The sequence below is a fragment of the Coregonus lavaretus genome (assembly GCF_964263955.1).
Source record: "Coregonus lavaretus genome assembly, contig: HAP1_SCAFFOLD_390, whole genome shotgun sequence".
NCBI classification, from domain to species: domain Eukaryota; kingdom Metazoa; phylum Chordata; class Actinopteri; order Salmoniformes; family Salmonidae; genus Coregonus; species Coregonus lavaretus.
Window position 1 is genome coordinate 122,498 of NW_028163054.1, and position 22,594 is coordinate 145,091.

General features: G+C 41.3%; 1 protein-coding gene across 1 annotated transcript in view; it reads left to right on the top strand.

Annotated features, from left to right (window-relative positions):
- LOC311118538 (egl nine homolog 1-like) overlaps positions 1-19,679 on the top strand; it is a 115,569-nt gene extending 95,890 nt beyond the window's left edge. The window contains exons 2-4 of the mRNA XM_084193330.1: positions 17,275-17,411; positions 17,984-18,051; positions 18,687-19,679. Coding sequence (XP_084049456.1) covers positions 17,275-17,411; positions 17,984-18,051; positions 18,687-18,742 — 261 coding nt within the window. The 3' untranslated portion in view covers positions 18,743-19,679. The remainder of the gene's footprint in view (positions 1-17,274; positions 17,412-17,983; positions 18,052-18,686) is intronic.
- The last annotated feature ends 2,915 nt before the right edge of the window (positions 19,680-22,594 follow it).

The following is a 22,594-nucleotide window of genomic DNA, read 5'->3' on the forward strand; positions in this document are numbered from 1 at the left end:
GTTTCTGGATCTCTAGTTTGTAGTCTGTGGTGTCTGTGGTGTTTCTGGATCTCTAGTTTGTAGTCTGTGGTGTATTTAGTGTTTCTGGATCTCTAGTTTGTAGTCTGTGGTGTCTCTGGTGTTTCTGGATCTCTAGTTTGTAGTCTGTGGTGTCTGTGGTGTTTCTGGATCTCTAGTTTGTAGTATGTGGTGTATTTGGTGTCTGTGGATCTCTAGTTTGTAGTCAGTGGTGTTTCTGGATCTCTAGTTTGTAGTCTGTGGTGTTTATGGATCTCTAGTTTGTAGTCTGTGTTGTCTCTGGTGTTTCTTGAACTCTAGTTTGTAGTATGTGGTGTGTTTGGTGTTTCTGGATCTCTAGTTTAGTCTGTGGTGTTTCTGGATCTCTAGTTTAGTCTGTGGTGTTTCTGGATCTCTAGTTTAGTCTGTGGTGTTTCTGGATCTCTAGTTTGTAGTCTGTGGTGTCTCTGGATCTGTAGTTTATAGTCTGTGGTGTCTCTGGTGTTTCTGGATCTCTAGTTTGTAGTCTGTTGTGTTTCTGGATCTTTAGTTTGTAGTCTGTGGTGTTTCTGGATCTCTAGTTTGTAGTCTGTGGTGTTTCTGGATCTCTAGTTTGTAGTCTGTGATGTCTCTGGTGTTTCTGGATCTTTAGTTTGTAGTCTGTGGTGTTTCTGGATGTCTAGTTTGTAGTCTGTGGTGTATTTGGTGTTTCTGGATCTCTAGTTTGTAGTCTTTGGTGTATTTGGTGTTTCTGGATCTTTTGTTTGTAGTCTGTGGTGTCTCTGGTGTTTCTGGATCTCTAGTTTGTAGTCTGTGGTGTTTCTGGATCTCTAGTTTGTAGTCTGTGGTGTTTCTGGATCTTTTAGTTTGTAGTCTGTGGTGTTTCTGGATCTCTAGTTTGTAGTCTGTGGTGTTTCTGAATCTCTAGTTTGTAGTCTGTGGTGTTTCTGGATCTTTAGTTTGTAGTCTGTGGTGTTTCTGGATCTTTAGTTTGCAGTCTGTGGTGTTTCTGGATCTTTAGTTTGTATTCTGTGGTGTTTCTGGATCTCTAGTTTAGTCTGTGGTGTTTCTGGATCTTTAGTTTGTAGTCAGTGGTGTTTCTGGATCTCTAGTTTAGTCTGTGGTGTTTCTGGATCTCTAGTTTGTAGTCTGTGGTGTATTTGGTGTCTGTGGATCTCTAGTTTGTAGTCAGTGGTGTTTCTGGATCTCTAGTTTGTAGTCTGTTGTGTTTATGGATCTCTAGTTTGTAGTCTGTGTTGTCTCTGGTGTTTCTTGAACTCTAGTTTGTAGTATGTGGTGTGTTTGGTGTTTCTGGATCTCTAGTTTAGTCTGTGGTGTTTCTGGATCTCTAGTTTAGTCTGTGGTGTTTCTGGATCTCTAGTTTGTAGTCTGTGGTGTATTTGGTGTCTGTGGATCTCTAGTTTGTAGTCAGTGGTGTTTCTGGATCTCTAGTTTGTAGTCTGTGGTGTTTATGGATCTCTAGTTTGTAGTCTGTGTTGTCTCTGGTGTTTCTTGAACTCTAGTTTGTAGTATGTGGTGTGTTTGGTGTTTCTGGATCTCTAGTTTAGTCTGTGGTGTTTCTGGATCTCTAGTTTAGTCTGTGGTGTTTCTGGATCTCTAGTTTAGTCTGTGGTGTTTCTGGATCTCTAGTTTGTAGTCTGTGGTGTCTCTGGATCTGTAGTTTATAGTCTGTGGTGTCTCTGGTGTTTCTGGATCTCTAGTTTGTAGTCTGTTGTGTTTCTGGATCTTTAGTTTGTAGTCTGTGGTGTTTCTGGATCTCTAGTTTGTAGTCTGTGGTGTTTCTGGATCTCTAGTTTGTAGTCTGTGGTGTTTCTGGATCTTTAGTTTGTAGTCTGTGGTGTTTCTGGATCTTTAGTTTGCAGTCTGTGGTGTTTCTGGATCTTTAGTTTGTAGTCTGTGGTGTTTCTGGATCTCTAGTTTAGTCGGTGGTGTTTCTGGATCTTTAGTTTGTAGTCAGTGGTGTTTCTGGATCTCTAGTTTGTAGTCTGTGGTGTTTCTGGATCTCTAGTTTGTAGTCTGTGGTGTTTCTGGATCTCTAGTTTGTAGTCAGTGGTGTTTCTGGATCTCTAGTTTGTAGTCTGTGGTGTTTCTGGATCTCTAGTCTGTAGTCTGTGGTGTTTCTGGATCTCTAGTTTGTAGTCTGTGGTGTTTCTGGATCTCTAGTTTGTAGTCTGTGGTGTTTCTGGATCTCTAGTTTGTAGTCTGTGGTGTTTCTGGATCTCTAGTTTGTAGTCTGTGGTGTTTCTGGATCTCTAGTTTGTAGTCTCTGGTGTTTCTGGATCTTTAGTTTGTAGTCTGTGGTGTTTCTGGATCTTTAGTTTGCAGTCTGTGGTGTTTCTGGATCTTTAGTTTGTAGTCTGTGGTGTTTCTGGATCTCTAGTTTAGTCTGTGGTGTTTCTGGATCTTTAGTTTGTAGTCTGTGGTGTTTCTGGATCTCTACTTTAGTCTGTGGTGTTTCTGGATCTTTAGTTTGTAGTCAGTGGTGTTTCTGGATCTCTAGTTTGTAGTCTGTGGTGTTTCTGGATCTTTAGTTTGCAGTCTGTGGTGTTTCTGGATCTTTAGTTTGTAGTCTGTGGTGTTTCTGGATCTCTAGTTTAGTCTGTGGTGTTTCTGGATCTTTAGTTTGTAGTCAGTGGTGTTTCTGGATCTCTAGTTTAGTCTGTGGTGTCTCTGGTGTTTCTGGATCTCTAGTTTGTAGTCTGTGGTGTTTCTGGATCTCTAGTTTGTAGTCTGTGGTGTTTCTGGATCTTTTAGTTTGTAGTCTGTGGTGTTTCTGGATCTCTAGTTTGTAGTCTGTGGTGTTTCTGAATCTCTAGTTTGTAGTCTGTGGTGTTTCTGGATCTTTAGTTTGTAGTCTGTGGTGTTTCTGGATCTTTAGTTTGCAGTCTGTGGTGTTTCTGGATCTTTAGTTTGTATTCTGTGGTGTTTCTGGATCTCTAGTTTAGTCTGTGGTGTTTCTGGATCTTTAGTTTGTAGTCAGTGGTGTTTCTGGATCTCTAGTTTAGTCTGTGGTGTTTCTGGATCTTTAGTTTGTAGTCAGTGGTGTTTCTGGGTCTCTAGTTTAGTCTGTGGTGTTTCTGGATCTTTAGTTTGTAGTCTGTGGTGTTTCTGGATCTCTAGTTTAGTCTGTGGTGTTTCTGGATCTTTAGTTTGTAGTCTGTGGTGTTTCTGGATCTCTAGTTTAGTCTGTGGTGTTTCTGGATCTTTAGTTTGTAGTCAGTGGTGTTTCTGGATCTCTAGTTTGTAGTCTGTGGTGTTTCTGGATCTCTAGTTTGTAGTTTGTGGTGTTTCTGGATCTTTTAGTTTGTAGTCTGTGGTGTTTCTGGATCTCTAGTTTGTAGTCTGTGGTGTTTCTGGATCTTTAGTTTGTAGTCTTTGGTGTTTCTGGATCTTTTAGTTTGTAGTCTGTGGTGTTTCTGGATCTCTAGTTTGTAGTCTGTGGTGTTTCTGGATCTCTAGTTTGTAGTCTGTGGTGTTTCTGGATCTTTAGTTTGTAGTCTGTGGTGTTTCTGGATCTTTAGTTTGCAGTCTGTGGTGTTTCTGGATCTTTAGTTTGTAGTCTGTGGTGTTTCTGGATCTCTAGTTTGTAGTCAGTGGTGTTTCTGGATCTCTAGTTTGTAGTCTGTGGTGTTTCTGGATCTCTAGTCTGTAGTCTGTGGTGTTTCTGGATCTCTAGTTTGTAGTCAGTGGTGTTTCTGGATCTCTAGTTTGTAGTCTGTGGTGTTTCTGGATCTCTAGTTTGTAGTCTGTGGTGTTTCTGGATCTCTAGTTTGTAGTCTGTGGTGTTTCTGGATCTCTAGTTTGTAGTCTGTGGTGTTTCTGGATCTCTAGTTTGTAGTCTGTGATGTCTCTGGTGTTTCTGGATCTTTAGTTTGTAGTCTGTGGTGTTTCTGGATGTCTAGTTTGTAGTCTGTGGTGTATTTGGTGTTTCTGGATCTCTAGTTTGTAGTCTTTGGTGTATTTGGTGTTTCTGGATCTTTTGTTTGTAGTCTGTGGTGTCTCTGGTGTTTCTGGATCTCTAGTTTGTAGTCTGTGGTGTCTGTGGTGTTTCTGGATCTCTAGTTTGTAGTCTGTGGTGTATTTGGTGTTTCTGGATCTCTAGTTTGTAGTCTAGTGTCTATGGTGTTTCTGGATCTCTAGTTTGTAGTCTGTTGTGTCTCTGGTGTCTGTGGATCTCTAGTTTGTAGTCAGTGGTGTTTCTGGATATCTAGTTTGTAGTCTGTGGTGTTTATGGATCTCTAGTTTGTAGTCTGTGTTGTCTCTGGTGTTTCTTGAACTCTAGTTTGTAGTATGTGGTGTGTTTGGTGTTTCTGGGTCTCTAGTTTAGTCTGTGGTGTTTCTGGATCTCTAGTTTGTAGTCTGTGGTGTCTCTGGTGTCTCTGGATCTCTAGTTTGTAGTCTGTGGTGTTTCTGGATCTCTAGTTTGTAGTCTGTGGTGTTTCTGGATCTCTAGTTTGTAGTCTGTGGTGTCTGTGGTGTTTCTGGATCTCTACTTTGTAGTCTTTGGTGTCTCTGGTGGCTCTGGATCTCTGGTTTGTAGTATGTGGTGTGTCTGGATCTCTAGTTTGTGGTTTGTGGTCTGTGGTGTCTGTGGTGTTTCTGGATCTCTAGCTTGTAGTATGTTTTGTTTCTGGATCTCTAGTTTGTAGTCTGTGGTGTCTGTGGTGTTTCTGGATCTCTAGTTTGTAGTCTGTGGTGTATTTAGTGTTTCTGGATCTCTAGTTTGTAGTCTGTGGTGTCTCTGGTGTTTCTGGATCTCTAGTTTGTAGTCTGTGGTGTCTGTGGTGTTTCTGGATCTCTAGTTTGTAGTCTGTGGTGTATTTGGTGTCTGTGGATCTCTAGTTTGTAGTCAGTGGTGTTTCTGGATCTCTAGTTTGTAGTCTGTGGTGTTTATGGATCTCTAGTTTGTAGTCTGTGTTGTCTCTGGTGTTTCTTGAACTCTAGTTTGTAGTATGTGGTGTGTTTGGTGTTTCTGGATCTTTAGTTTGCAGTCTGTGGTGTTTCTGGATCTTTAGTTTGTAGTCTGTGGTGTTTCTGGATCTCTAGTTTAGTCGGTGGTGTTTCTGGATCTTTAGTTTGTAGTCAGTGGTGTTTCTGGATCTCTAGTTTGTAGTCTGTGGTGTTTCTGGATCTCTAGTTTGTAGTCTGTGGTGTTTCTGGATCTCTAGTTTGTAGTCAGTGGTGTTTCTGGATCTCTAGTTTGTAGTCTGTGGTGTTTCTGGATCTCTAGTCTGTAGTCTGTGGTGTTTCTGGATCTCTAGTTTGTAGTCTGTGGTGTTTCTGGATCTCTAGTTTGTAGTCTGTGGTGTTTCTGGATCTCTAGTTTGTAGTCTGTGGTGTTTCTGGATCTCTAGTTTGTAGTCTGTGGTGTTTCTGGATCTCTAGTTTGTAGTCTCTGGTGTTTCTGGATCTTTAGTTTGTAGTCTGTGGTGTTTCTGGATCTTTAGTTTGCAGTCTGTGGTGTTTCTGGATCTTTAGTTTGTAGTCTGTGGTGTTTCTGGATCTCTAGTTTAGTCTGTGGTGTTTCTGGATCTTTAGTTTGTAGTCTGTGGTGTTTCTGGATCTCTACTTTAGTCTGTGGTGTTTCTGGATCTTTAGTTTGTAGTCAGTGGTGTTTCTGGATCTCTAGTTTGTAGTCTGTGGTGTTTCTGGATCTTTAGTTTGCAGTCTGTGGTGTTTCTGGATCTTTAGTTTGTAGTCTGTGGTGTTTCTGGATCTCTAGTTTAGTCTGTGGTGTTTCTGGATCTTTAGTTTGTAGTCAGTGGTGTTTCTGGATCTCTAGTTTAGTCTGTGGTGTCTCTGGTGTTTCTGGATCTCTAGTTTGTAGTCTGTGGTGTTTCTGGATCTCTAGTTTGTAGTCTGTGGTGTTTCTGGATCTTTTAGTTTGTAGTCTGTGGTGTTTCTGGATCTCTAGTTTGTAGTCTGTGGTGTTTCTGAATCTCTAGTTTGTAGTCTGTGGTGTTTCTGGATCTTTAGTTTGTAGTCTGTGGTGTTTCTGGATCTTTAGTTTGCAGTCTGTGGTGTTTCTGGATCTTTAGTTTGTATTCTGTGGTGTTTCTGGATCTCTAGTTTAGTCTGTGGTGTTTCTGGATCTTTAGTTTGTAGTCAGTGGTGTTTCTGGATCTCTAGTTTAGTCTGTGGTGTTTCTGGATCTTTAGTTTGTAGTCAGTGGTGTTTCTGGGTCTCTAGTTTAGTCTGTGGTGTTTCTGGATCTTTAGTTTGTAGTCTGTGGTGTTTCTGGATCTCTAGTTTAGTCTGTGGTGTTTCTGGATCTTTAGTTTGTAGTCTGTGGTGTTTCTGGATCTCTAGTTTAGTCTGTGGTGTTTCTGGATCTTTAGTTTGTAGTCAGTGGTGTTTCTGGATCTCTAGTTTGTAGTCTGTGGTGTTTCTGGATCTCTAGTTTGTAGTTTGTGGTGTTTCTGGATCTTTTAGTTTGTAGTCTGTGGTGTTTCTGGATCTCTAGTTTGTAGTCTGTGGTGTTTCTGGATCTTTAGTTTGTAGTCTTTGGTGTTTCTGGATCTTTTAGTTTGTAGTCTGTGGTGTTTCTGGATCTCTAGTTTGTAGTCTGTGGTGTTTCTGGATCTCTAGTTTGTAGTCTGTGGTGTTTCTGGATCTTTAGTTTGTAGTCTGTGGTGTTTCTGGATCTTTAGTTTGCAGTCTGTGGTGTTTCTGGATCTTTAGTTTGTAGTCTGTGGTGTTTCTGGATCTCTAGTTTGTAGTCAGTGGTGTTTCTGGATCTCTAGTTTGTAGTCTGTGGTGTTTCTGGATCTCTAGTCTGTAGTCTGTGGTGTTTCTGGATCTCTAGTTTGTAGTCAGTGGTGTTTCTGGATCTCTAGTTTGTAGTCTGTGGTGTTTCTGGATCTCTAGTTTGTAGTCTGTGGTGTTTCTGGATCTCTAGTTTGTAGTCTGTGGTGTTTCTGGATCTCTAGTTTGTAGTCTGTGGTGTTTCTGGATCTCTAGTTTGTAGTCTGTGATGTCTCTGGTGTTTCTGGATCTTTAGTTTGTAGTCTGTGGTGTTTCTGGATGTCTAGTTTGTAGTCTGTGGTGTATTTGGTGTTTCTGGATCTCTAGTTTGTAGTCTTTGGTGTATTTGGTGTTTCTGGATCTTTTGTTTGTAGTCTGTGGTGTCTCTGGTGTTTCTGGATCTCTAGTTTGTAGTCTGTGGTGTCTGTGGTGTTTCTGGATCTCTAGTTTGTAGTCTGTGGTGTATTTGGTGTTTCTGGATCTCTAGTTTGTAGTCTAGTGTCTATGGTGTTTCTGGATCTCTAGTTTGTAGTCTGTTGTGTCTCTGGTGTCTGTGGATCTCTAGTTTGTAGTCAGTGGTGTTTCTGGATATCTAGTTTGTAGTCTGTGGTGTTTATGGATCTCTAGTTTGTAGTCTGTGTTGTCTCTGGTGTTTCTTGAACTCTAGTTTGTAGTATGTGGTGTGTTTGGTGTTTCTGGGTCTCTAGTTTAGTCTGTGGTGTTTCTGGATCTCTAGTTTGTAGTCTGTGGTGTCTCTGGTGTCTCTGGATCTCTAGTTTGTAGTCTGTGGTGTTTCTGGATCTCTAGTTTGTAGTCTGTGGTGTTTCTGGATCTCTAGTTTGTAGTCTGTGGTGTCTGTGGTGTTTCTGGATCTCTACTTTGTAGTCTTTGGTGTCTCTGGTGGCTCTGGATCTCTGGTTTGTAGTATGTGGTGTGTCTGGATCTCTAGTTTGTGGTTTGTGGTCTGTGGTGTCTGTGGTGTTTCTGGATCTCTAGCTTGTAGTATGTTTTGTTTCTGGATCTCTAGTTTGTAGTCTGTGGTGTCTGTGGTGTTTCTGGATCTCTAGTTTGTAGTCTGTGGTGTATTTAGTGTTTCTGGATCTCTAGTTTGTAGTCTGTGGTGTCTCTGGTGTTTCTGGATCTCTAGTTTGTAGTCTGTGGTGTCTGTGGTGTTTCTGGATCTCTAGTTTGTAGTCTGTGGTGTATTTGGTGTCTGTGGATCTCTAGTTTGTAGTCAGTGGTGTTTCTGGATCTCTAGTTTGTAGTCTGTGGTGTTTATGGATCTCTAGTTTGTAGTCTGTGTTGTCTCTGGTGTTTCTTGAACTCTAGTTTGTAGTATGTGGTGTGTTTGGTGTTTCTGGATCTCTAGTTTAGTCTGTGGTGTTTCTGGATCTCTAGTTTAGTCTGTGGTGTTTCTGGATCTCTAGTTTAGTCTGTGGTGTTTCTGGATCTCTAGTTTGTAGTCTGTGGTGTCTCTGGATCTGTAGTTTATAGTCTGTGGTGTCTCTGGTGTTTCTGGATCTCTAGTTTGTAGTCTGTTGTGTTTCTGGATCTTTAGTTTGTAGTCTGTGGTGTTTCTGGATCTCTAGTTTGTAGTCTGTGGTGTTTCTGGATCTCTAGTTTGTAGTCTGTGGTGTCTCTGGTGTTTCTGGATCTCTAGTTTGTAGTCTGTTGTGTTTCTGGATCTTTAATTTGTAGTCTGTGGTGTTTCTGGATCTCTAGTTTGTAGTCTGTGGTGTTTCTGGATCTCTAGTTTGTAGTCTGTGGTGTCTCTGGTGTTTCTTGAACTCTAGATTGTAGTCTGTGGTGTATTTGGTGTTTCTGGATCTCTAGTTTGTAGTCTGGTGTATTTGGTGTTTCTGGATCTATAGTTTGTAGACTGGTGTCTATGGTGTTTCTGGATCTCTAGTTTGTAGTATGTGGTGTATTTGGTGTCTGTGGATCTCTAGTTTGTAGTCAGTGGTGTTTCTGGATCTCTAGTTTGTAGTCTTTGGTGTCTATGGTGTTTCTGGATCTCTAGTTTAGTCTGTGGTGTATCTGGATCTCTAGTTTGTAGACTGTGGTGTCTCTGGATCTCTAGTTTGTAGTCTTTGGTGTTTCTGGATCTCTAGTTTGTAGTCTGTGGTGTCTCTGGTGTTTCTGGATCTCTAGTTTGTAGTCTGTGGTGTTTCTGGATCTCTAGTTTGTAGTCTGTGGTGTCTCTGGTGGCTCTGGATCTCTGGTTTGTAGTATGTGGTGTGTCTGGATCTCTTGTTTGTGGTCTGTGGTGTTTCTGGATCTCTAGCTTGTAGTATGTTTTGTTTCTGGGTCTCTAGGTTGTAGTCTGTGGTGTCTTTGGTGTTTATGGATCTCTAGTTTGTAGTCTGTGGTGTATTTGGTGTTTATGGATCTCTAGTTTGTAGTCTGTGGTGTATTTAGTGTTTCTGGATCTCTTGTTTGTAGTCTGTGGTGTCTGGTGTTTCTGGATCTCTAGTTTGTAGTCTGTGGTGTATTTGGTGTCTGTGGATCTCTAGTTTGTAGTCAGTGGTGTTTCTGGATCTCTAGTTTGTAGTCTGTGTTGTCTCTGGTGTTTCTTGAACTGTAGTTTGTAGTATGTGGTGTGTTTGGTGTTTCTGGATCTCTAGTTTAGTCTGTGGTGTTTCTGGATCTCTAGTTTAGTATGTGGTGTTTCTGGATCTCTAGTTTAGTCTGTGGTGTTTCTGGATCTCTAGTTTGTAGTCTTTAGTGTCTCTGGATCTCTAGTTTGTTGTCTGTGGTGTCTCTGGTGTTTCTGGATCTCTAGTTTGTAGTCTGTGGTGTTTCTGGATCTTTAGTTTGCAGTCTGTGGTGTTTCTGGATCTTTAGTTTGTAGTCTGTGGTGTTTCTGGATCTCTAGTTTAGTCTGTGGTGTTTCTGGATCTTTAGTTTGTAGTCAGTGGTGTTTCTGGATCTCTAGTTTAGTCTGTGGTGTCTCTGGTGTTTCTGGATCTCTAGTTTGTAGTCTGTGGTGTTTCTGGATCCCTAGTTTGTAGTCTGTGGTGTTTCTGGATCTTTTAGTTTGTAGTCTGTGGTGTTTCTGAATCTCTAGTTTGTAGTCTCTGGTGTTTCTGGATCTCTAGTTTAGTCTGTGGTGTTTCTGGATCTTTAGTTTGTAGTCAGTGGTGTTTCTGGATCTCTAGTTTAGTCTGTGGTGTCTCTGGTGTTTCTGGATCTCTAGTTTGTAGTCTGTGGTGTTTCTGGATCCCTAGTTTGTAGTCTGTGGTGTTTCTGGATCTTTTAGTTTGTAGTCTGTGGTGTTTCTGAATCTCTAGTTTGTAGTCTGTGGTGTTTCTGGATCTTTTAGTTTGTAGTCTGTGGTGTTTCTGGATCTTTAGTTTGTAGTCTGTGGTGTTTCTGGATCTTTAGTTTGCAGTCTGTGGTGTTTCTGGATCTTTAGTTTGTAGTCTGTGGTGTTTCTGGATCTCTAGTTTAGTCTGTGGTGTTTCTGGATCTTTAGTTTGTAGTCAGTGGTGTTTCTGTATCTCTAGTTTAGTCTGTGGTGTTTCTGGATCTTTAGTTTGTAGTCAGTGGTGTTTCTGGATCTCTAGTTTAGTCTGTGGTGTTTCTGGATCTTTAGTTTGTAGTCTGTGGTGTTTCTGGATCTCTAGTTTAGTCTGTGGTGTTTCTGGATCTTTAGTTTGTAGTCTGTGGTGTTTCTGGATCTTCAGTTTGCAGTCTGTGGTGTTTCTGGATCTTTAGTTTGTAGTCTGTGGTGTTTCTGGATCTCTAGTTTGTAGTCAGTGGTGTTTCTGGATCTCTAGTTTGTAGTCTGTGGTGTTTCTGGATCTCTAGTTTGTAGTCTGTGGTGTTTCTGGATCTCTAGTTTGTAGTCTGTGGTGTTTCTGGATCTCTAGTTTGTAGTCTGTGGTGTTTCTGGATCTTTAGTTTGTAGTCTGTGGTGTTTCTGGATCTTTAGTTTGCAGTCTGTGGTGTTTCTGGATCTTTAGTTTGTAGTCTGTGGTGTTTCTGGATCTCTAGTTTAGTCGGTGGTGTTTCTGGATCTTTAGTTTGTAGTCAGTGGTGTTTCTGGATCTCTAGTTTGTAGTCTGTGGTGTTTCTGGATCTCTAGTTTGTAGTCAGTGGTGTTTCTGGATCTCTAGTTTGTAGTCTGTGGTGTTTCTGGATCTCTAGTCTGTAGTCTGTGGTGTTTCTGGATCTCTAGTTTGTAGTCAGTGGTGTTTCTGGATCTCTAGTTTGTAGTCTGTGGTGTTTCTGGATCTCTAGTTTGTAGTCTGTGGTGTTTCTGGATCTCTAGTTTGTAGTCTGTGGTGTTTCTGGATCTCTAGTTTGTAGTGTCTGGTGTTTCTGGATCTTTAGTTTGTAGCGTGTGGTGTTTCTGGATCTTTAGTTTGCAGTCTGTGGTGTTTCTGGATCTTTAGTTTGTAGTCTGTGGTGTTTCTGGATCTCTACTTTAGTCTGTGGTGTTTCTGGATCTTTAGTTTGTAGTCAGTGGTGTTTCTGGATCTCTAGTTTGTAGTCTGTGGTGTTTCTGGATATTTAGTTTGCAGTCTGTGGTGTTTCTGGATCTTTAGTTTGTAGTCTGTGGTGTTTCTGGATCTCTAGTTTAGTCTGTGGTGTTTCTGGATCTTTAGTTTGTAGTCAGTGGTGTTTCTGGATCTCTAGTTTAGTCTGTGGTGTCTCTGGTGTTTCTGGATCTCTAGTTTGTAGTCTGTGGTGTTTCTGGATCTCTAGTTTGTAGTCTGTGGTGTTTCTGGATCTTTTAGTTTGTAGTCTGTGGTGTTTCTGGATCTCTAGTTTGTAGTCTGTGGTGTTTTTGAATCTCTAGTTTGTAGTCTGTGGTGTTTCTGGATCTTTAGTTTGTAGTCTGTGGTGTTTCTGGATCTTTAGTTTGCAGTCTGTGGTGTTTCTGGATCTTTAGTTTGTAGTCTGTGGTGTTTCTGGATCTCTAGTTTGTAGTCTGTGGTGTTTCTGGATCTCTAGTTTGTAGTTTGTGGTGTTTCTGGATCTTTTAGTTTGTAGTCTGTGGTGTTTCTGGATCTCTAGTTTGTAGTCTGTGGTGTTTCTGGATCTTTAGTTTGTAGTCTGTGTTGTTTCTGGATCTTTTAGTTTGTAGTCTGTGGTGTTTCTAGATCTCTAGTTTGTAGTCTGTGGTGTTTCTGGATCTCTAGTTTGTAGTCTGTGGTGTTTCTGGATCTTTAGTTTGTAGTCTGTGGTGTTTCTGGATCTTTAGTTTGCAGTCTGTGGTGTTTCTGGATCTTTAGTTTGTAGTCTGTGGTGTTTCTGGATCTCTACTTTAGTCGGTGGTGTTTCTGGATCTTTAGTTTGTAGTCAGTGGTGTTTCTGGATCTCTAGTTTGTAGTCTGTGGTGTTTCTGGATCTCTAGTTTGTAGTCAGTGGTGTTTCTGGATCTCTAGTTTGTAGTCTGTGGTGTTTCTGGATCTCTAGTCTGTAGTCTGTGGTGTTTCTGGATCCCTAGTTTGTAGTCTGTGGTGTTTCTGGATCTCTAGTTTGTAGTCTGTGGTGTTTCTGGATCTCTAGTTTGTAGTCTGTGGTGTTTCTGGATCTTTAGTTTGTAGTCTGTGGTGTTTCTGGATCTTTAGTTTGCAGTCTGTGGTGTTTCTGGATCTTTAGTTTGTAGTCTGTGGTGTTTCTGGATCTCTAGTTTAGTCGGTGGTGTTTCTGGATCTTTATTTTGTAGTCAGTGGTGTTTCTGGATCTCTAGTTTGTAGTCTGTGGTGTTTCTGGATCTCTAGTTTGTAGTCAGTGGTGTTTCTGGATCTCTAGTTTGTAGTCTGTGGTGTTTCTGGATCTCTAGTCTGTAGTCTGTGGTGTTTCTGGATCTCTAGTTTGTAGTCAGTGGTGTTTCTGGATCTCTAGTTTGTAGTCTGTGGTGTTTCTGGATCTCTAGTTTGTAGTCTGTGGTGTTTCTGGATCTCTAGTTTGTAGTCTGTGGTGTTTCTGGATCTCTAGTTTGTAGTGTCTGGTGTTTCTGGATCTTTAGTTTGTAGCGTGTGGTGTTTCTGGATCTTTAGTTTGCAGTCTGTGGTGTTTCTGGATCTTTAGTTTGTAGTCTGTGGTGTTTCTGGATCTCTACTTTAGTCTGTGGTGTTTCTGGATCTTTAGTTTGTAGTCAGTGGTGTTTCTGGATCTCTAGTTTGTAGTCTGTGGTGTTTCTGGATCTTTAGTTTGCAGTCTGTGGTGTTTCTGGATCTTTAGTTTGTAGTCTGTGGTGTTTCTGGATCTCTAGTTTAGTCTGTGGTGTTTCTGGATCTTTAGTTTGTAGTCAGTGGTGTTTCTGGATCTCTAGTTTAGTCTGTGGTGTCTCTGGTGTTTCTGGATCTCTAGTTTGTAGTCTGTGGTGTTTCTGGATCTCTAGTTTGTAGTCTGTGGTGTTTCTGGATCTTTTAGTTTGTAGTCTGTGGTGTTTCTGGATCTCTAGTTTGTAGTCTGTGGTGTTTCTGAATCTCTAGTTTGTAGTCTGTGGTGTTTCTGGATCTTTAGTTTGTAGTCTGTGGTGTTTCTGGATCTTTAGTTTGCAGTCTGTGGTGTTTCTGGATCTTTAGTTTGTAGTCTGTGGTGTTTCTGGATCTCTAGTTTAGTCTGTGGTGTTTCTGGATCTTTAGTTTGTAGTCAGTGGTGTTTCTGGGTCTCTAGTTTAGTCTGTGGTGTTTCTGGATCTTTAGTTTGTAGTCTGTGGTGTTTCTGGATCTCTAGTTTAGTCTGTGGTGTTTCTGGATCTTTAGTTTGTAGTCTGTGGTGTTTCTGGATCTCTAGTTTAGTCTGTGGTGTTTCTGGATCTTTAGTTTGTAGTCAGTGGTGTTTCTGGATCTCTAGTTTGTAGTCTGTGGTGTTTCTGGATCTCTAGTTTGTAGTTTGTGGTGTTTCTGGATCTTTTAGTTTGTAGTCTGTGGTGTTTCTGGATCTCTAGTTTGTAGTCTGTGGTGTTTCTGGATCTTTAGTTTGTAGTCTGTGGTGTTTCTGGATCTTTTAGTTTGTAGTCTGTGGTGTTTCTGGATCTCTAGTTTGTAGTCTGTGGTGTTTCTGGATCTCTAGTTTGTAGTCTGTGGTGTTTCTGGATCTTTAGTTTGTAGTCTGTGGTGTTTCTGGATCTTTAGTTTGCAGTCTGTGGTGTTTCTGGATCTTTAGTTTGTAGTCTGTGGTGTTTCTGGATCTCTAGTTTAGTCGGTGGTGTTTCTGGATCTTTAGTTTGTAGTCAGTGGTGTTTCTGGATCTCTAGTTTGTAGTCAGTGGTGTTTCTGGATCTCTAGTTTGTAGTCAGTGGTGTTTCTGGATCTCTAGTTTGTAGTCTGTGGTGTTTCTGGATCTCTAGTCTGTCGTCTGTGGTGTTTCTGGATCTCTAGTTTGTAGTCAGTGGTGTTTCTGGATCTCTAGTTTGTAGTATGTGGTGTTTCTGGATCTCTAGTTTGTAGTCTGTGGTGTTTCTGGATCTCTAGTTTGTAGTCTCTGGTGTTTCTGGATCTTTAGTTTGTAGTCTGTGGTGTTCCTGGATCTTTAGTTTGCAGTCTGTGGTGTTTCTGGATCTTTAGTTTGTAGTCTGTGGTGTTTCTGGATCTCTAGTTTAGTCTGTTGTGTTTCTGGATCTTTAGTTTGTAGTCTGTGGTGTTTCTGGATCTCTAATTTGTAGTCAGTGGTGTTTCTGGATCTCTAGTTTGTAGTCTGTGGTGTTTCTGGATCTCTAGTTTGTAGTCTGTGGTGTTTCTGGATCTCTAGTTTAGTCTGTGGTGTTTCTGGATCTCTAGTTTGTAGTCTGTGGTGTTTCTGGATCTCTAATTTGTAGTCAGTGGTGTTTCTGGATCTCTAGTTTGTAGTCTGTGGTGTTTCTGGATCTCTAGTTTGTAGTCTGTGGTGTTTCTGGATCTCTAGTTTGTAGTCAGTGGTGTTTCTGGATCTCTAGTTTGTAGTCTGTGGTGTTTCTGGATCTCTAGTTTGTAGTCTGTGGTGTTTCTGGATCTCTAGTTTGTAGTCTGTGGTGTTTCTGGATCTCTAGTTTGTAGTCTGTGGTGTTTCTGGATCTCTAGTTTGTAGTCTGTGGTGTTTCTGGATCTTTAGTTTGCAGTCTGTGGTGTTTCTGGATCTTTAGTTTGTAGTCTGTGGTGTTTCTGGATCTCTAGTTTAGTCAGTGGTGTTTCTGGATCTTTAGTTTGTAGTCAGTGGTGTTTCTGGATCTCTAGTTTGTAGTCTGTGGTGTTTCTGGATCTCTAGTTTGTAGTCTCTGGTGTTTCTGGATCTTTAGTTTGTAGTCTGTGGTGTTCCTGGATCTTTAGTTTGCAGTCTGTGGTGTTTCTGGATCTCTAGTTTGTAGTCTGTGGTGTTTCTGGATCTTTAGTTTGTAGTCTGTGGTGTTTCTGGATCTTTAGTTTGCAGTCTGTGGTGTTTCTGGATCTTTAGTTTGTAGTCTGTGGTGTTTCTGGATCTCTAGTTTAGTCGGTGGTGTTTCTGGATCTTTAGTTTGTAGTCAGTGGTGTTTCTGGATCTCTAGTTTGTAGTCTGTGGTGTTTCTGGATCTCTAGTTTGTAGTCTCTGGTGTTTCTGGATCTTTAGTTTGTAGTCTGTGGTGTTCCTGGATCTTTAGTTTGCAGTCTTTGGTGTTTCTGGATCTTTAGTTTGTAGTCTGTGGTGTTTCTGGATCTCTAGTTTAGTCTGTGGTGTTTCTGGATCTTTAGTTTGTAGTCAGTGGTGTTTCTGGATCTCTAGTTTGTAGTCAGTGGTGTTTCTGGATCTCTAGTTTGTAGTCTGTGGTGTTTCTGGATCTCTAGTTTGTAGTCAGTGGTGTTTCTGGATCTCTAGTTTGTAGTCTGTGGTGTTTCTGGATCTCTAGTTTGTAGTCAGTGGTGTTTCTGGATCTCTAGTTTGTAGTCTGTGGTGTTTCTGGATCTCTAGTCTGTAGTCTGTGGTGTTTCTGGATCTCTAGTTTGTAGTCAGTGGTGTTTCTGGATCTCTAGTTTGTAGTCTGTGGTGTTTCTGGATCTCTAGTTTGTAGTCTGTGGTGTTTCTGGATCTCTAGTTTGTAGTCTGTGGTGTTTCTGGATCTCTAGTTTGTAGTCTCTGGTGTTTCTGGATCTTTAGTTTGTAGTCTGTGGTGTTTCTGGATCTCTAGTTTGTAGTCTGTGGTGTTTCTGGATCTCTAGTTTGTAGTCTCTGGTGTTTCTGGATCTTTAGTTTGTAGTCTGTGGTGTTCCTGGATCTTTAGTTTGCAGTCTGTGGTGTTTCTGGATCTCTAGTTTGTAGTCTCTGGTGTTTCTGGATCTTTAGTTTGTAGTCTGTGGTGTTCCTGGATCTTTAGTTTGCAGTCTGTGGTGTTTCTGGATCTTTAGTTTGTAGTCTGTGGTGTTTCTGGATCTCTAGTTTAGTCTGTGGTGTTTCTGGATCTTTAGTTTGTAGTCAGTGGTGTTTCTGGATCTCTAGTTTGTAGTCTGTGGTGTTTCTGGATCTCTAATTTGTAGTCAGTGGTGTTTCTGGATCTCTAGTTTGTAGTCTGTGGTGTTTCTGGATCTCTAGTTTGTAGTCTGTGGTGTTTCTGGATCTCTAGTTTGTAGTCAGTGGTGTTTCTGGATCTCTAGTTTGTAGTCTGTGGTGTTTCTGGATCTCTAGTTTGTAGTCTGTGGTGTTTCTTGATCTCTAGTTTGTAGTCTGTGGTGTTTCTGGATCTCTAGTTTGTAGTCTGTGGTGTTTCTGGATCTCTAGTTTGTAGTCTGTGGTGTTTCTGGATCTCTAGTTTGTAGTCTGTGGTGTCTCTGGTGTTTCTGGATCTCTAGTTTGTAGTCTGTGGTGTCTGTTGTTTCTTGATCTCTAGATGTGTGAGGAGAGCAGCCTATCATATCGTAGTATTAACGTGTGTAGAGATCAGCCTATCATATCGTAGTATTAACGTGTGTAGAGATCAGCCTATCATGACGTATGATTAACATGCGTGTGAAGATAGGGGCCTATCATATCGTAGATGTGAAAGGTTGATCACCGATATGTTTCTTGGCTCTGAGTGTCTCCGGGTTCCCAGCAGAACTATTTTCCTGTTAGATTATTCTTTCCCTTTGCTCAGCAGGAAATACCGTTACCAGGCCGCTTCCTATCCACAGCTCTCCTCCCTTAGCCCTCCTTGACTTGGAGTGTGTCCCAAATTGCACCCCATTCCCTATACAGTCACTACTTTTGACCAGAGCCTAACGGGCCTTGGCGAAAAGTAGTTCATTCTAAAGGGAATAGGGTGCCATTTGGAACGTAAACCCAGAAGGTGGAACTAGTTCCATGTTTGTAACCGATTCAGCCATATGCTCTTTAAAATGGGCCTTCACATCCTGTCAAACAGTTGTTGCTTTCAATGCTGCTATGATTGGTCTGTTGACCTTTTTGTCAAACCCATTTCTTTCTTAAATAGCTACAGCAGAGTATTAGATACATCTGTTATCTCTCGTTCTATTGTCGTGGTCTGTTCTCACATCTCTGCATATATTATTTGGTTCTATTCTAGGAACATGGGGATATTCTGATTGACTGACTGATTTGTTTTTCCAGGAACATGGGGGTGTTCTGCGTATCTTCCCAGAGGGTAAAGCTCAGTTTGCCGACATCGAGCCTAAGTTTGACCGGTTGCTGTTCTTCTGGTCAGACAGACGGAACCCACATGAGGTCCAGCCGGCCCACGCTACTAGGTCGGTACCTTACCTGGTCAGCGACATAGAACACCTGTCCATTAACCTGTCCATTAACCTGTCCAGAACAGAAACTCTCAAGCCTCCTTATAACACACCTTTATAACTCATCTCATAACACACGTTTATAACACATCTCATAACACACTCGTATAACACATCTTATGATACGACTTCATCGCTCATATTATAACACACTTTATAACACATCTTAACACCTTTATAACATCTTATAACCCACCGTTATAACATCTTATAGTATGAAAATGTATGCACTCACCAACTGTAAGTCGCTCTGGATAAGAGGGTCTGCTAAATGACTAAAATGTAAAAATGTAAAATAATATACCTTTAACACACCTTTAACTCCTCTAATAACACACCTTTATAAATCATCTTATAACACACCTTTTATAAATAATCTTATAACACATGCTCAACCCTCAGCCACTCTCAACTCGCAAACAGCTTATAACACACCCCCACCTGTCCCACCTGTCCCATCTGTCCCACCTGTCCAGAACTCTTGTCTCTGATCTATGGTCTCTCCCTGCCTCCTCCTCTCTGTCCAGGTATGCCATCACAGTGTGGTATTTTGATGCTGATGAACGAGCCAGGGCTAAAAAGAAATACCTAACAGGTAAACCTCTTACTATGAGGATGTCGCTGTATATACCGTAAAACTTGAATTAATAGCCCAGGCGTTTTATTTACTTCAATCACTGAACACGACAGGCTTCTATTAGAGACAGGCTTCTATTAGAGCCAGGCTTCTATTTCCTTAATGTACACAGCTTCTGCTCAATAAAATGTTGAAAAGACTACCACACTGTTTGTGACCAGTATGACCAGTATATACATTACAGAGACTAGGCTGCGTATCATACACCCTGATTTTGCGCTTCAGCACCATGAATTTGATGTTGTGTTTTCTTTTTGGTGGCGCCATGGCTAGTAACGATGACAGGATTTTTAATGCACACGACCGAGGAAATATCATAATGTGTCCATGGTAACCTGGTAAACAATTTATTTAGACCCAGTGTTTTATTTTAAACAGCCGTTTATTTGCGGAAATGTGTGCCGATGCCCGGATATTAAAAGGGACAGGTGGCTGTTAAACACCTTTCCACAAACCTACTAGGAGAATCATCTCACTGTCAGTCCTCTACTCTAAATCTGACTCTCTGTGTCTCTCTCTGTGTGTCTGTCTGTCTGTCTCTCTGTGTGTCTGTCTGTCTCTCTGTGTGTCTGTCTCTGTGTGTGTGTTTCCAGGAGCTGGAGAGAAAGGAGTGAAGGTGGAACTGAACAAACCATCAGACCCCAGCTAGTGAGAGAGAGGAGAGGAGAGGAGAGGATGGGAGGAGACCCCCCATCTACCAGCCATGAAGTGAGAGAGAGAGAGAGAGAGAGAGAGACACACAGAGAGAGAGAGAGAGACACAGAGAGAGAGAGAGAGACACAGAGAGAGAGAGAGAGAGACACAGAGAGAGAGAACTAAAGTGATTTCTTGTTCTTCACTTTCCCTGGAGCTCTACTGGTGGACTGACTCCTCAACTGACCTTGAATGTCATGACGTCACAGGACTGTCCCCTCTCTGTCTGTGGCCTAAATGGGAACCTATTTCATACGTAGTGCACTAGTGACCAAAATACATGCTCATTGGAGAATCTCCATTGAAATAGCTTTTTATTCCACGACTAGACTATGGGCCCTGTTCAAAAGTAGTTCACTATGTAGGGAAAAGGGTGCCATTTGGGATGAAGTCTGTGGCCTTTTGGTGAAGACAGAATACTGAGACAAAAGAGCGGACATTTAGAGAACGCTTCGAGCTTCAGAAACCAACCAACCCCTGAGAGACTGTCATTTTGTTGTCTTTTACTGTGTTCTGGTTTTGTGGTAGATTCCTTAAAGGTACAGGGTCCATACTTACGAACTCTGAGTTGACCGTATTGCGTGTGCGCCTCGTGGTAGCAAGGCTTCTAATTGTGACATGTTTTCCTATGGGAAAAGCTAACAGCTAGCATAGTTTTAAAAGGTTTAAGCAGAGGGTTAATTCAGAGTTCGTAAGTATGGACCCACAGTGTTTTGCATACACTTGTTGTGTTAATGCTGTTTACATGGAATAAGCTGTTTTAAGCTTTTTGTTAAATGAGCTTCTGGAGGTTTTTGATAACATGAGGAGATATCTAAATTAAAAAGGGTTTTGATAACATGAGGAAAGATCTCAATTAACAAGGTTTTTGATAACATGAGGAGAAATCTCAATTAAAAATATTTTTCAGACAGTATTTTTGTCTCCTGTTTTATGTAGTCTTCAGTCACTGGTGCTGCACAGTGAAGTGTCTATAACCCTTGCTGCTTCTCTCTCTCTCCTCTCTCTCTCCTCTCTCTCTCTCTCTCTGTCTCTCTCTCTCTCTCTCTCTCTCTCTCTCTCTCTCTCTCTCTCTCTCTGTCTCTCTCTCTCTGTCTCTCTGTCTCTCTCTCTCTCTCTGTCTCTCTCTCTGTCTCTCTTCTCTCTCTCTCCCTCTTCTCTCTCCCTCTTCTCTCCCTCTTCTCTCTCTCTCTCTCTCTCTCTCTCTCTCTCTCTCTCTCTCCCTCTTCTCTTCCTCTTCTCTTCCTCTTCTCTCTTCCTCTCCCTCTTCTCTCTCTCTCTGCCTCTCTCTCTTCTCTCTCTCCCTCTTCTCTCCCCCTCTTCTCTCTCTCTCCCTCTTCTCTCTCCCTCTTCTCTCCCTCTTCTCTCTTCCTCTCCCTCTTCTCTCTCCTCTCTCTCTCCCCCTCTTCTCTCTCTCTCCCTCTTCTCTCCCCCTCTTCTCTCTCTCTCCCTCTTCTCTCTCCCTCTTCTCTCTCCCTCTCTCTCCCTCTCTCTCTCTCTCTCTCCCTCTTCTCTTCCTCTTCTCTCTTCCTCTCCCTCTTCTCTCTCTCTCTCTCTCTCTGCCTCTCTCTCTTCTCTCTCTCCCTCTTCTCTCCCCCTCTTCTCTCTCTCTCCCGCTTCTCTCTCCCTCTTCTCTCCCTCTTCTCTCTTCCTCTCCCTCTTCTCTCTCTCTCCCTCTCTCTCTCTCCCTCTTCTCTTCCTCTTCTCTCTCTCTCTCTCCCTCTCTCTCTCTCTCTCCCTCTCCCTCTCTCTCTCTCTCTCTCTCTCTCCCTCTCTCCCTCTTCTCTCTCTCTTGATATGTAATGAATGATACTTGGTTGATGACGCATTGTCCCTGTAGGAGTTCCTTTAGTTGTCCCATACTGCCACCTACAGGTCAAATCAAGACTTTCTGGGAACAGACTGTAGTCAGTTCGATCACAATCATGGAATGAAATATGCCATTCGTTTAGAGGGATGAAATTATGATTGTTTTTATGTGAACTAATCCAGTTCACCAATAACAACTAACATGTTTAATGTAGTTGAGAAGTCTTGCGAAGCCATTTTGAATTCCAGAGTACAGTCAAATAATGTAAACAGATGTTAAAATAAGCACTTTAATATTATACAATACATTTCACATCAAATTCCTCAAATCAAAACCCCTTCAACATTGTAAAAAGTTGTTTTTATTTTTATGAAGCACTCTTTTGTCAAAAGAAGCACTTAATATAATAAAAGTTAGATCCCCATCAAATGTATAGTATATAATAATATAATAATAATAATAATAATAATAATAATAATAATAATAATAATAAAACAATATGCCATTGCTCTACCAATTGAGCTACAGAGGACCATATAGTTAATACAGTGTAATGCATGGCCTATCCATATCTAATTTATAGTACATGGTTTATGAACTGATACACAAAACGACGCCGGATTCAAAACTTTGAGTTTCTCAATTTAAATAGTATACAAAATTATTGCAACCAATATAATGTTATATATATATGGGGGATACAACCCCATCCCAGCTCTGCAGATTTTTTGCTGCGAAGAGACAGAATCATTTATTTTGGTACTGTCCATATGTAGCTTGTTTTTGGTCGCAGGTTCAGGAATGGCTGAAGAATCCCAACATTTACCTGGAGCTAACTGCAAGTAACTCTGGAAATAGCACTGCTAGGTGATTTGAAAAGTCACAGTCAATTGATCAATATTATAATACTCTTAGCAAAAATATTTATATTTTAATTTACAATCTGTAGAAACTATGAGAAGAAAGGTTCAGAACTTTTGTGAAACATCACAGCACAGTGGGAAAATATATGGGAGCTAGAAATCAAAACTGGATGGTCTTCAGAGATAGATGGAAGGGGTTGAGGGCCTGCACGGACTTGCAGTAGCCCTGAGACCACTGTGCAGAGTGCAGAAGAATATCAGCCCACAGAGAGAAGCAGGAGATTGAACTTCACTCAACGTTCTAGAGTTTTCCTGTTAGTTAACACTATCAACGTTTCCCTTTACTGTGGCAACTGTGATCGAATCAATGGCAACATTAGCCACTTTCAATGCAACATACCGAAATAAAACTAACCATGCAAGATATTTTATTCTAGGCAGAATGCATTTAAGCATGACTCAGCCCGCACTCTACACAGACCGGTGCGGCATAACCAATCAGAGCTGCAGTAGGCCTATATGCAAATAGACCATTGACATATATGGATCTGTGCCATTTACTTTGAACTGGACTGTGTTTACAGTATGAGCGGTGGTGAGTAGATGCGCTTGTTTTGAGATCAAAGCGAGAGCTGCATGTAGCCACGTGTCCACATTTAGTTCATATCCTTTGCTAGTTAATGAGTTATTAGCCCAGTTATAGATCATTTATAGTCCAATGGGGGAGTGATTGCTTCCTATAAGAGCACAAAACGTGTATATTTCTAGACATCTTTGAAAAGCCAGTCAGGTAAAGAGCTTTTTTTTTTGTCTTAAAGGGGCAGTGTTGTATTTTGAGACAGGCTTGCATAAGCTAAGTAGCCAATAGGCAGAGGGTAGCATGATTTGTCTGATTCTCTGTAATAATGGTATGGGAATAATAATGCATTTTATTTTGTAAAGTTGTTTCTTGCATCAAACAACACAACAACATTTTCAGTCCCCTCCTTATCTGAAGGACAAGTGGATAAACATGTTAATGTCAAGCCCTGCATGTTTTTATCAGAAAGTCTCATGGAATGTAGGCCTACATTGAACACCACACATTGGCTGCTACTGTAGGCTGAATGACAGAACAGCTATTTCCATGTTAAAA